Genomic DNA, 12828 nt, shown 5'->3' with positions numbered 1-12828 from the left:
AAAGAAGAACAATGCCACTTTGACCAAAACAAAAAAAAAAGATTAGAAAATTTCCACAAAAGGTATGAAAAGAACATTAAATACTTATAAACAACTTATTTTTTATCTAGGGATTTTAGTGTGGTTTTGTACTTCTTATATTCCCATGTTTAATTCCTATATTCCTTAGATATTAATTTGCTTTTTTTGATAAATAAAGTGACAAATATCCATATCAATTAAATAAGGAATGGTGGAAAAAACTGCAATAAGCCAATGATGTAAAACTCAAATGTTGTTCGTTGGGGTGGGCATTTCAAAACAAAACCGGTTAGGCGGTTAGATCAAGCCAACTTGACCGTATCGGCTCGATTTGATTCGGTTTGTAACAAGTTTGGTTCGACACACAAATTAAAAATCACAACCTGATGAATCTAGGAATTAAAACTGCTTATAAAATCTAAATTCGGTCAAATTGGTCAAATGAAAATAAATACCATATATATTATTTTAATGGCCTATCACACTATGTAGCTATATAGACAATACACCATATTATAACAAAGTTGATTATACTTGTATAGTAGATCTTAAATTAAAAATAGATTTGAAAAATGGGCTAGAAAATTAATTAATGATAAGTTCATGTCTACTCTGGTCTGAAATCTTATTTCATGTTGTATTTTATTGACTAGATTTGATGGTGGGAATCCGTGGCAGGGTTACCCAACCGCCCATTTTCTTGGATCTATCTGATCCGTTTTCAAAGTATTGAAAGGCTATTTGCCCTTTTAATTGTGAAATAGCTGAATCTAACAATAGCATGCTGTCGGGTTCCATTACAATAATACTTGACACGAGTTTAGTTGAAGAAACGAGATCAGATATTTGGTCCGAGTTTCGAAGAGGCATCATAACCAGAAGTATAATGATTCAATCCTTATTTAAAAATTTTCTACATGAGAAAAACAAGATAAAAAACCGCTCAATCTGTTCTTATCCCTTCTGTATTTAACAATGTTTTTGACTTGCCGTCGTATACTTTTCTCCGTAACACATCATTTTCAACTTTCAACCTTAGCTTTGCTGCCTGCCGGCACTTTGGTTGCGCCTTGGTGGCCATGTTTTTGAGTTTCGAATGATAAAATTTCTTCATTGTTTGCACAGTACAAATTCTCTAAAGGGTGTTCTGTGAAATTTAAGGATACCATCTAAATTCTAAAACTTCAGTATCGCTATCAGGTATGATGAAAAACGTATTAGACTTAAATTAAGCCATTAGAATTTTTAGATATGTCATATTTAGAAATTTAACAATAACATGTGTTAGGAGCAATGCTTAACAATCATTGCTCCATTTGGTACTAAGGTGTCGTGGCTTTTAAGCCACAACTACTACTAGAAAAATATAATAATTATGAAATAAATGTTAATAATGTATGATAAATTTGATTTTTAAATAAATAATTTTGATAAAAATTAATAAAAATATTATAGATTTTTTATCATACATATATTTGATTAATTTAACTTAGCTTTTAAGATACAACAATTAATATCTACCAAACACTTTAGTGTTGTAGTTTTTAAATTATAACTTGACTTAAGACATGAGAATTGTATGCTTGATTTGTCCATAAGCCAGTGTGACAACAATTAGTGATTGACTACCAGTTGTCGCATTTGTATAAGGTACTCATTAGATTTGTTACTAATTCAGTAACTTAGCTTAGTTATTTTGTTAGCTTTACTACTACAAATATAACACATTGTACAGATCTGATCACACATTCAACAATATACGAGATTCATTGCATTTCACTTTATTTTCTCTACATCCAAACGCTACATTTACAAGTTTAATAACTTGGGTTCAATATTCTGCATGTGAAAATTGGGAAAGTTCTCCCACTTGATAAATGAGGGTAACAAGATTCATGAAACCTAACCCTATTGAATTGACGGCCCAAGCAGGTTGGTAAATATGCCTTTAGCACGTAAAGAAGGCAAATTCCCATGATGGGCAGCCGCAACCAAGAAATATCATGAAACTTTTGTGAACCATTTAAGCCCCTAAAAAAAAACACAATAATAATAAAAGTTATGGTTAGATTATTAGGTCAAATGAAAAAGGAAACGATAAGGCAATTAAATCTGTCACGAGTTGATAAAAGAAATTAGCTTAATTTAGAAGTCATCTCTTTCTTCAAAATTAGTTTCCATACATGTGAAAGCAGTGAAGTTGTGACTTGTGAGCGCTGACGAACTTCAAAGGGGCGTTGGATTAGAATGAGAGTTACACGCCATTAGTTGGAAATTTGGCTACATCTGTGTGTTGCAAAATTGGGCCTCAAAAATGGGAAAGTACGCATAACCCCCAATCGGCAAACCCAACCCAACCCAACTGAAATTGTCTTGGCTCTCAAGAGTTGTTTTGCTTAAACTGCCTTTCGCATTTTTGATGGGCTGGGTTGCGTTGAGTTTCATTACAGTAACCAGTGGGCGCCCGCTTAAACTGCCTTATCTAAAAGCAATGGCAATTCTAACCAGTGAGGAGTGAACTGGTTGATAAATAAACAAATCTGTGCTTGCTCTCCTTCTCTTTGAAGAACACAAAATGTTATCATCAATGGCACTTCAATCTACTGTTAATGGTGCATTCACCACACGCTCCTCATTCCCTTCCCAAAAACTCACTGTCAAACCCACCAAAACCACCATTCTTCACCAAAATAGAACCAAACCCATTTCAAGAAACCAAAGGCTCGTTGCTTTAGCAACCCCAGAATCACTCACAGCTGAAGAAGCAACAACAACATCCACAGAGACCATCCCAGCAACCCCAGTAGAAACTAAGGTCCAAACCAAATCTCTCTCTCCCTCTCTACATATGTGTGTTTATGTGTACTGTTTCACTTAATAAAAGTTGTGTGTTTTCTTTTTCTTTTCTTCTGGGCAGAAGGCGGGGGTGTCAGTGAAGCAATTGGAGAAGCCAAGGCTGGTATTGAAGTTTATATGGATGGAGAAGAACATTGGTCTAGCTCTTGACCAGACGATACCTGGGTATGGCACCATTCCTTTGAGTCAATACTTCTTTTGGCCGAGAAAAGATGCATGGGAAGAGCTCAAGACAACTCTTGAGAGCAAACCCTGGATTTCCCAGAAAATGATGATTATACTTCTAAATCAGGCCACTGATATTATCAATTTGTGGCAGCAGAGCGGTGGCAATCTTACTACTTAGTTGGATGAAAATTCCGGTTTCTCTGTGAGTTCTCATCGTTTTTGTATTTCAGTTATTGGATTTGATTTGTATAATTGAAACCTTGTTCACATCTGCATTACATTGGACACGAGTTGGCTCTGTAATTTGGTTGGTGTTGGCAAATTTTTTAATTAATGGGCGTAATGAAATGATAATCATGTGTACTAGAAAGCCCGTTTGAAGACATATAAAGACTTGTAAGTTGACGGCTAAAATTAGCAAGCTTGTTTTCAGGTTGTTGCTGAGTAACTAGAATTTGTATGGAATTATGTCGATGAATTCAGCTATTGCAATAAATCCATGATGAGATATTTGACTGATAGTATAAACACGTTTGGAAACACACATCTCTATATGGTTAGTTAAATACGTGCCTGCTCCCATTATGTGGGTGAATCTTCGGCTTAATGAAGCGTGAAAAAATAAACACAATTATCGTGATTCTGTTTGTTCTTGGAGGTTTTTAGATTCTTGAAAATGGAACCTTATGTAACCAGTGCTTGCAGAAAATGGAAGGTGAGGACGTGAGGTGATCTTGGGATACAACTATACAAGGCGTTCATAACAATCACTATTGTAGAAATTCCAAATTTTCAAAAACAAATGCGGATAAACACTTGGGGTCTTATACATAACAAAATTCTCCAATCTCATCCGAACTTCATTGTAATCAATTACACATCTCAATCGATGAATCCAACAACAACAAAAATGAGACAAATTTATTTTCTCTCTTATAATTTCTATTTTGCCTCATGGAGTGATTGACAATCGCTGTTAATAACAAGTAGTAAATAACATTTCGGCTATTGCTCTTCATCAAGATTCAAAAAGAGAAGGTATGCAGTTAATCCAACCACCGGCACAAATCTAAGATAATTCACTGTTCCTACCTTGCTCAGCTGAACATTTTGTAGGTTGTCACCTATCAACCAAGCCTGGAAAATAATGTAAAGAAATATATCCCATATGAAGGCATAAGCCAGTCTTTCTGATCCTAGATAACTAACTAGGAACTCCCATCTCTCTGTTATTCCTCCAAAATCTCCATCCATCCGGCCATAGAGAGCCCAGAGTGTTGATAGCAGGCAAATGGCACCACCAATCAGTCCTACAATGGGTGCACCATTTGTCATCACAGAGGCTAGCTGAGAGCGATCCCTTGGTGTATCTTCAGAGCAAGCCTCATTGAGCCGAATGGCCATATAAGGAATTAAGAATGCTGGCATCAGAACAGGAATAAATCAAAAACTGCAGATAGCCTCAAATTCTTAAACAAAATTGAAGGGTAAAAATAAAAATCAAAGGGGGAGCTATAGTTTTATACTGCACATATATGTCCCAGAGGCTTTAAGTTTAAGGATCCTCTCCATTCCCCCATTGTTGAAAAGACAACCATCTCAAAGAGAAAAACAATCTACATAAGAGCAATAATGCTATTGTTTGGAACTACATCATCCTGAGAGATAACGCCGGGATCATATTATCATGGTTATCTCAGGCCTGGGAACCACAGCCTCAAAAGTTTAGGGAAAGGATGTATATATCTGACCTAGTCCAGCTAATGTAACAGAAATGAGAGAGTTTGCAAAGCTTACTGTTGGTAAGGAACATCTGGAAGCCCCATAAAACGTCAAGAGAACCCTTGTATCTGTCCCTCTTACAATCCGTGAATAGCAAAGGAGCAAACATAAAAGTCCACCCAATAACAAAGTTGAACAATCCTTCAGACATCTGATGGAAGAACCAATATCAGCATGGATGTTCATACTATGATGTAAATGCCTCTTGACAGCCACATGAAATTAAAAAGCATGGTCTAGATAATCAATGGCAATCACATACTGTTCATATAGTGATCCTTACCGGATGAAGCACTGGCGCATCAATCAGACGAATCCCGACTACTCTGCCAAAAGTTCATGAAAAAATTATGAAGTATAGAGCATGGAGAATGTTTCGTTTAAAATTCGATAATGAAAAGCAAATCAACTTTCAGTCCTGTTAGACAAGGTGAGTTCTGGAGCCCTTCATCCTCAACCCCCCACAAGTAAAGGAGAAAAACAAAAAGTACAGAAATGTCTACTCAGCTGATGAGGAAAAAAATTAATAAAATTTGATTCCCAATATTCAAAATGCCATAAATTAAAACGGACCAGATTTAACTGTTTTTAAAAAGGATTACATGAAGAAAATTTGTTTAAGAATTACAGAAATATAATGCTCCCTATGAAGTATAAAATGGCCCGAAACAAGTTGAGTTACAAATGAAGCAAATGAAGAAGATAGGAACACGTCCCATGATAATAAAACATGTTTTTCACATATCGATCAGCGTACAAATTGCATGCCCTGCCTTGTAGGTACAGCTCTTATGAGTTCCTTTTGTAAGAGATAACTTAATTCAAGAAGCCAGAGTTCTAACAATGAAGAACAAAACTCTGGTCGTTGACAGCTATTTGATTATTGGAATAGAAAAAGCATAAGAGTCATTGGAAAGAGTTGAGCTTACCAGAGTTCATCAAGGGCAAGACAAAGAAGAAGTTCAGAGAAAGGCCAACGAGAGAATTTACTGTTTCCGAACTGATGGCCCACACAGGATCTCCCTGTTAGATATACAAACTACTTAATCTTTCTTCTGTAAATACAGAACATAAACAATTGCTGAAGTGTTCGGTTTGACAAATTATTCCCCAAACAAAAACATATAAGACATGTCTCATGTGGGCTATGAAAGTAAGTTGAAGCATTCTTCAAAAGCATCATCAATATAATCAAAGACTTATACACAGTCAAATAACATGTACTAAATGATAAAAGAGCAATTGAATTTGAAAATGAAGAAAATAGAGACTGGCGAAAGGTTTTTGCACAATGTTATAGGGAAGAAACAAATTTTTCCTTTTACACAATGTTATAGGGAAGAAACAAAGTTACACAAACATAATAAGATAATTCAAACTCAGAAAACATATAAGAAACTTGGTGAAATACCCAATTAAAATGAAAGCAGAGACTTGACAAGAAAGAAATTGCAGAGTGCAGAGAGGTTAAAACGTACAGGAGCATAAGGAAGCAAGAAAAGCCACAAAATATAAACAGCCTCAGCAGCCCACAGGACAATCTGAAGCACTCGCCGTACGTTATCATTTCCCTCTGCAGAGGCTTTGCTAGCATCAGCAGCAACGGTTGGCTTGCGGCGCGCCGCGTGGCAAACGACAGTCCTCGTCAAATGTACTCTCCTTTGTTTTTGCACCGGGGGCAATGATTGGCTACTGATGGTTGCATTGTCAAAATGGCGGCGAGGTGGTTTCGAATTGAAGGATTTGGTCGAAAGAATTGAGTGATTTTTGAAGCAGGGCAAGGGAGTAGCTGCTGCTACGCTCATCGTTATCATTTTCGCATCAGCTGTGCTGTTAACAATTGCTTTTTCGCTAGACGTCTCGCGTCAATTCACTTCATTTCATCATACGTGGACAACTTCAGGCGCCAAATAGTGATGCATGAGAAGCGTAATATAACATCTACAGAAGGCTAAAATTGTAATTGTCATTTTCGAAAAGAATTATTTTTAGAAAAAAACAATACCCAACCGTTAAACGACACCGGTTAGAAGAATCTGTTTCGTCTACTTATTGGGTAAGTTTCGTTCTCGCCAAGCACAATAACACATATTTCATTTTTCCTTTTAAAATTACTTTCCCGCGCAGTTTCATTCATGGCTCCTAAATCCGACAACACCGAAGGTAAGAGTTCTTTCAATTTTGATTTTAGTTGGCTATTTTCCGCTTTCTGAATCTCCAGAGTCATATTTTATCTCATTTTCTTTTTCATTTTTTTTGTGTTAATTTTTCAGCAATCGTGCTCAACTACGTCAATGAGGTGAGTTTTCCTTTCGTGGTTCCATTAAATTATTAATTATTCGTGATCAGAAAAATAATCAGTTTTATGTACATATACAGTTACCCTCATTTTGACCGAGGGGTTTGTGATTTAATTGGAAATTATTTGCTTATCATTATTTTTGTCGTCGTTTTTTCTTTCTTTTTTATTTTTTAGATCTCAAATTTCCTGAGAAACGTCATTCCATAAATACTTTGTGCTAGAAAATAGAGATAATTCTTTCTTTAAAAATTGGCAAGCTCTTGTTCCTTGTTGATATGCCGATTTTGCTGTGTGAGCTTTAATATTGCTGTTTATTAATTTTATTTTTTCTTCTTACAGCAAAATCGGCCACTAAATTCTCAAAATGTGGCCGATGCTTTGCAAAAGTACAATCTTAAAAAGGCAGGAATTCAAAAAGCATTGGATAGTCTTGCTGATAATGGAAAGATTTCATTTAAGGAGTATGGTAAGCAGAAGATATACATTGCTAGGCAAGACCAATTTGACATTCCAAACAGCGAAGAGCTTAATCAGATGAAGGAAGAAAATGCCAAATTGCAGGAGCAGCTTGAGGAACAGAGGAAGGCAATCAGCAAACTTGAGGGAGGTATAGTTATTTTTAATATATCCATTTATATTCTGTAGAGGAAATTTCTTTGATTAGAAATTAATCGGACTTGAATCATTGAACTGGACATAAAAATGATGTTCAATTGGCATACATTGTTGTTTCAGAAATTAGGACTCTGCAGTCAAATTTGACCCTGGAACAGATTCGAGAGAAAGAAGCCCAATTGGTAAAGGAGGTATGTGGCATAAATTATGGATATGTTTGATTTTTTGTTGGTTTTAATTTGTGAAGAAGTATGGGGAAGACTTATGTTTCCTCTGCTTCTGTGTCAGGTAAAGGAAATGGAGAACAAATTGGCTAAATTGCGCGGAGGAGTAACCCTGGTGAAGCCAGAGGATCGAATGGCAGTTGAAGAGATGTTCTTGGAAAAATTAAGCCAATGGAGAAAGCGTAAAAGGATGCTCAGGGATATATGGGATCCCATAATGGAGAACTCACCCAAGAATCTGAAGGAATTTAAGGTACTTTCTGTCGTTTGTCTAGTAAATCAAAACTGTTTGCTTTTGCAGAACTTGTTTACAGTGGTTGATTTTGTTTTTCACAGGAAGAACTTGGAATTGAATATGATGAAGATGTTGGTGTGAGTTTGCAGTCATTTTCTGATCTGCTGCAGCGTGGTAAGAAGCCGAAAGGAGGCCGCTGACCCTATAAAAAATGTTACATAATCAAGGATCGAGCATTTAATTGGTATTGTCTTATCATTAATATGTTACAATATTTGTGGATTCTGCATCTTTGTAAGATCTAGATCTTTGTTTCTCCAAATACAGTGATTAGTTTATTTGTCACAAGCATTAATGTGTTAAAATTTTCTTTTACTACACTGAATGATACTTTTAACTGATTCTGTAAAGAGCTTTCTCCTTTTATGAGTTTTGGCACATGGAGAATATAACATTGAGCGGTTACTTTGTTAAATCTTCAATTAATGAGTTTTATGTTGGAGTACTTGCACGAACAGAACACTTACATAACCAAGGATATTCTTAGATTGGTAAATGAATATTTTTCTGCCCAAGGATGTCATTCTTCTGGTATAGGCGGTCTTTTTTTTTTTTTTTTGGGGGGGGGGGGGGGGGGGAAGATAATGGATGGATGCAAATGATTGATTTGGTATCAATGCATCAGTGATCATTGAGGCAGGTGCAGCATTGCATAGGGGTATTCAGCACATTCCTGATTCTGCCATAAAAATAAAACTTTATGTATTTCTTTCTATTCTATTTCATTTTTGGAAAAGCTTAGGCTCTTATAAATGGTGAAGATCTGCGATTGCACTTTTTTTAGCGTCATGTTACCAAGAGCATCCAACATAATGTACAAATTGGCCTTAGTTTGATGTAGATGTAAAAAGAATTAACTGCACACAAAAACTGACATTCAAAAATAATGACACAGTTAAACTGTTTGGAAATCTTAATGGAAGAATATGGAGCAGAAAAAGCTAATACAAATCAGAACTCACACAACTATATTTAGTATACTCATGCTTCTCAGTATCCACGCACTTGCCTAGTCCTTACTGAAATTGGTCCCTTCACCATATCTAAATGCTGCTTGCTTTGAAACTCAGATCCTTTGGCAGCATCTGCTGCAGGTTGTCCACTCTTCACCTTCAGAACGGCTTTAGAGCTTGAAGGTATCTGCTTAAGAGATGATCCTACGTCCTCCTTGTCACTGTCATAAAAAACTGTATCCTTCTCCAGTAGCTTGATAGGATCCACTTCATCAAATGACATTGTAGGCACATTTAAATTTTCTTCTGTTGAATCTGAATTTGAAGTAGACATTGCCCTCTCCAGTTCTGCTATATTCTTGCTTTTTTTTGACGACTCAGCTTGAATTTCACCATGAATTTCCTGATTTTTAGATCGGGAGACAATGTTCACAGGTTGCTGTCCATCAATTACCTTTCTTTGATGGTTACTAGGACTATCGTGATCACCAGGATCATGAGACCCAGTTCGAGAGAGTTCCACAGCTGCTCGTGCAGCTTCTGCTGCATAGGCAGCTGACTCAAAAGCTGCTTGAGCTGCATCAGCTACATCCTTATACTTCTTCCTTGCTTTCACTGAATCAGACAACCCATCCTCTTTCCTCATCTCTCTAGGTGAAGTTTCTGAACTGTCTTCTGGTTTACTGTGAGCCACGCTGCTTAAGTTCTGCATTTTCATAAATAAAACCACAAGATCATTAATATATAATTATCAATGTTTAGGTGCTCATTGTAACATTAGTATCGTAGTACTTTCTGTTTGTTAAACTTGGATACCTCCGTGGAAGCAGAAGAGCCTTCGTGAAGTTGCAAAGGAATGCCACTCTCAGCAGCAATCTCCTTGAGAACTTTTATTCTGTTCTCCAGATCCGGCGGTCTAGTTGACAGCTTCTGAATCATCTACAGGAACCAAAGAAATAATAACACGTCCAATAGAATTCAGTTTAAAATGTGAACATTGACAGAAAAAACTTTTCTCACTTTTGTGGTCCTATAAAGCTTTGAAAATGTATTTTGATAAATGTCTAAATTGCTGCTTTGACTAATGCTAATTCGTATGCGCTCATTGACAATGCAGGCAGACTCCGTTCTTTTTCTAACAAATATGTGAATCAAATTAATACCTTGGGGTTCACTCCACAATTGTTGCGCAATTCAATAGCACGGCCAACAAATTCCTTGCCATAATGAGACGTGAACAAGCCACGAATCTCTTGAAGCTCTGGGAATTCACCACACCTCGAAGCTGCATAAAGCAAGGTTGATATTGCCTCTTTCAATTCATCCGGGCACATTCTATAACCAAAACCGAAAAAAAAAAAAAGAACACTCAGAATAATAACAATATATAAAATAAAAAATACATAAAAATATTAAGAAATGGAAAAAGAAGCCAACTTCTCTTGTTCGATGAGATGGACCCTTTCGATCAATAAATTGCAGTAGCCTTCCACCATACCAAAAGCATCCAACATATTTTGCTCCTTCATCACATGCTCAACCTGCAAAAACCAAACCAGGTCATTAGACAAATGCAATTGAACTAATCAATAATTATAACAAATCAAACAGAAAAAGAGACCATGCATGAGTGATTTTGATTCTTCATGCATGTACATATGTCTTACGCGAAGGAGAGCACGTTCTTGAAAGCCTTGTTGGAGGAACTGAACGACGTCGGAACGTGCTTGGGAGCACTTGACTTGGCGCTGGTTTTTGAGAACGGCCAGGCGAGAGATTGCAAGGTTGACCTGCGGCTTGAATTTGTAGGTCTTGAAGTTGGTTTTTCTAAGAAGATAATCGAGTTTCTTTCCCATGCCGACGCCTGCTCTTCTGATGAGTAACTGAGCTGATCACGCTTCCAACGCAATCACCCAACGCACAGTGACAGAGAGAAGGAGAAGAAACAAGCAAACGAAGGCTTGTTTGCTCCTTTTTGAGATGACGAGTGAACGTGCCCGCGTAATAATATTACTGCTGTGTTTGCTTCTGATTTAAGTCTTTTCGCAAGGGCTTAATGGGACTTTTTTTAAACGCGTTTAGAGCGTTAACTTCGAGGAAATAGAGGCTCTGACCCCATTGTATTACTACCATAGAAGCGACTTTGTCCACTTGCAGTTCAGGAATGTTTCCGGAGGAATTTGTCCACTTGCAATTCAATTTTCGATTGAAGAGTTGGCAGAGTTTTCTTAGCTGAGATGGCATTCTCCGTCTTTGAACATATGATTGCATATCATTAACAAGGGCTGTGTAAAATAATAACCCATTTTAAATATTAAACATATAAATCACCAAATTACAATTTGAGATCTACATCTCCATATTTGATTTCACAATTTGAGATCGGCATCTACATATCTGATTCTACAATTTGAGATCTAAGTCTACATTTTAGTTCTACAATTTGATATCTACATCTACATATTTGATTCTACAATCTGAGTTCGACGTTTGCATATTTGGTTCTACAATGTGAGATCTACATCTACATATTTAATTCTACAATTTGAGATTCAAATCTATAGATTTGATTCTACAATTTGAGATCGGCATCTACATATTTGATTCTATAATTTGAGATTTATATCTACATATTTGATTTCACAATTTGAGATCGGCACCTACATATCTGATTCTACAATTTGAGATCTAAGTCTACATTTTAGTTCTACAATTTGAGATCTACATCTACATATTTGATTCTATAATCTGAGTTCGACATTTACATATTTGATCCTACAATGTGAGATCTACATCTACATATTTAATTATACAATTTGGGATCCAAATCTATATATTTGGTTTTACAATTTGAGATTTGCATCTACATATTTGATTCTACATTTTGAGATTACATCTATATATTCGACATCTACATATTGAGATCGAGGTTGTTATTTTTTATCTTATCGGGGTCCATCTTAATTTAATTATTTGATAACTTCATTTAATTATTTGATCGAATCTTATTGAGAATGAAGTTGGAAATTTTGTGGAGTTCATTTTGGCCTTATTGAGGTCCAATTGACTTTGTTCTGCTTGCCTTATTGAGGTCTAGCTTGATAAATTATTTTTGCCTTGTTGAGGTCCAACGTGAATAAATTGTATGATTCGATCTTATTGAAATCGAGGTCGCTATCTTGGCCTTATTGAAGTCTAATGTGAATAAATTATTTGATTCGATCTTATTGAGATCGAGGTTGTCATTTTTGGCCTTATTGATATTGAAGTTGTCATCCAATCTTATTGAGATCGACAGCGAGGTCATTTGATCTTATTGAGACCGTGGTCGTCGCCTGATTTTATTAAGATCGAGATATTGTTAAGTTGATTTTTTTTCTCTTTTTCTTTCATTATTCTTAAGTTTCCAAGACCAATCACAAGTTCTTGATCTTGAAAACTAGGGGACTTACGTTGGGTTCAGTTATTCTATGTGAGCCAACTACCCATGTTGAGAACATGAGCGACTTTTAAGGAGAATGAAAAAAGAAAATTAATCTTCCATGGAGAGGGGGAGGGATTTCGATTTTTTCATCTTTTTTTTTTTGTGTTATTTGGCTTGAGTTATTTCCC

General features: G+C 36.1%; 4 protein-coding genes across 5 annotated transcripts; 2 read left to right on the top strand and 2 right to left on the bottom strand.

Annotated features, from left to right (window-relative positions):
* Positions 1-2478: 2478 nt before the first annotated feature.
* LOC18043581 (30S ribosomal protein 3-1, chloroplastic) lies at positions 2479-3411 on the top strand. 2 transcript variants are annotated; one of them, XM_006437638.2, is made up of 2 exons: positions 2479-2836; positions 2939-3411. In XM_006437638.2, the coding sequence occupies exons 1-2, from the start codon at positions 2597-2599 to the stop codon at positions 3221-3223; spliced, it is 525 nt and encodes a 174-aa protein (XP_006437701.1). In that variant the 5' UTR covers positions 2479-2596; the 3' UTR covers positions 3224-3411. The 2 variants fall into 2 exon arrangements, with proteins under 2 accessions (XP_006437701.1, XP_006437700.1); XM_006437637.2 differs by having other exon boundaries at positions 2480-2836; positions 2942-3411.
* A 442-nt stretch (positions 3412-3853) lies between these two features.
* On the bottom strand, positions 3854-6706 carry LOC18043582. The gene is made up of 5 exons (XM_024186070.1): positions 6306-6706; positions 5757-5850; positions 5111-5148; positions 4843-4978; positions 3854-4466 (listed from the first exon to the last, which is right to left on the bottom strand). The coding sequence occupies exons 1-5, from the start codon at positions 6639-6641 to the stop codon at positions 4051-4053; spliced, it is 1020 nt and encodes a 339-aa protein (XP_024041838.1). The 5' UTR covers positions 6642-6706; the 3' UTR covers positions 3854-4050.
* Positions 6707-6924: 218 nt separating this feature from the next.
* LOC18043580 (homologous-pairing protein 2 homolog) lies at positions 6925-8778 on the top strand. The gene is made up of 6 exons (XM_006437636.2): positions 6925-6990; positions 7101-7126; positions 7469-7736; positions 7865-7935; positions 8033-8221; positions 8305-8778. The coding sequence occupies exons 1-6, from the start codon at positions 6963-6965 to the stop codon at positions 8401-8403; spliced, it is 681 nt and encodes a 226-aa protein (XP_006437699.1). The 5' UTR covers positions 6925-6962; the 3' UTR covers positions 8404-8778.
* Positions 8779-9107: 329 nt separating this feature from the next.
* LOC18043529 lies at positions 9108-11260 on the bottom strand. The gene is made up of 5 exons (XM_006437634.2): positions 10884-11260; positions 10654-10757; positions 10380-10551; positions 10033-10155; positions 9108-9922 (listed from the first exon to the last, which is right to left on the bottom strand). Exons 1-5 carry the CDS (start codon positions 11070-11072, stop codon positions 9254-9256), a joined length of 1257 nt encoding a protein of 418 aa, XP_006437697.1. The 5' UTR covers positions 11073-11260; the 3' UTR covers positions 9108-9253.
* Between the last annotated feature and the right edge of the window lie 1568 nt (positions 11261-12828).

The sequence above is a fragment of the Citrus clementina genome, unplaced genomic scaffold (genome assembly GCF_000493195.1).
Source record: "Citrus clementina cultivar Clemenules unplaced genomic scaffold, Citrus_clementina_v1.0 scaffold_4, whole genome shotgun sequence".
Taxonomy (NCBI): Eukaryota; Viridiplantae; Streptophyta; class Magnoliopsida; order Sapindales; family Rutaceae; genus Citrus; species Citrus x clementina.
This window is presented reverse-complemented; position numbering and strand designations above follow the sequence as displayed.

What these genes read in the sequence shown, in the direction of transcription:
- LOC18043581 (XM_006437638.2), top strand. Translation starts at nt 2,597, where the DNA reads ATGTTATCATCAATGGCACTTCAATCTACTGTTAATGGTGCATTCACC. An exon ending in CAACCCCAGTAGAAACTAAG is followed by an intron (nt 2,837 to 2,938) that starts GTCCAAACCAAA and finishes TCTTCTGGGCAG; the next exon opens with AAGGCGGGGGTGTCAGTGAA.
- LOC18043582 (XM_024186070.1), bottom strand. Translation starts at nt 6,641, where the DNA reads ATGATAACGATGAGCGTAGCAGCAGCTACTCCCTTGCCCTGCTTCAAA. An exon ending in TCTTGCTTCCTTATGCTCCT is followed by an intron (nt 5,851 to 6,305) that starts GTACGTTTTAAC and finishes TATATCTAACAG; the next exon opens with GGAGATCCTGTGTGGGCCAT. An exon ending in CTTGCCCTTGATGAACTCTG is followed by an intron (nt 5,149 to 5,756) that starts GTAAGCTCAACT and finishes TTGGCAGAGTAG; the next exon opens with TCGGGATTCGTCTGATTGAT.
- LOC18043580 (XM_006437636.2), top strand. Translation starts at nt 6,963, where the DNA reads ATGGCTCCTAAATCCGACAACACCGAAG. An exon ending in TAAATCCGACAACACCGAAG is followed by an intron (nt 6,991 to 7,100) that starts GTAAGAGTTCTT and finishes TTAATTTTTCAG; the next exon opens with CAATCGTGCTCAACTACGTC. An exon ending in AAGCCCAATTGGTAAAGGAG is followed by an intron (nt 7,936 to 8,032) that starts GTATGTGGCATA and finishes CTTCTGTGTCAG; the next exon opens with GTAAAGGAAATGGAGAACAA.
- LOC18043529 (XM_006437634.2), bottom strand. Translation starts at nt 11,072, where the DNA reads ATGGGAAAGAAACTCGATTATCTTCTTAGAAAAACCAACTTCAAGACC. An exon ending in AAGAACGTGCTCTCCTTCGC is followed by an intron (nt 10,758 to 10,883) that starts GTAAGACATATG and finishes TGGTTTTTGCAG; the next exon opens with GTTGAGCATGTGATGAAGGA. An exon ending in CATCTCATCGAACAAGAGAA is followed by an intron (nt 10,552 to 10,653) that starts GTTGGCTTCTTT and finishes TTTTGGTTATAG; the next exon opens with AATGTGCCCGGATGAATTGA.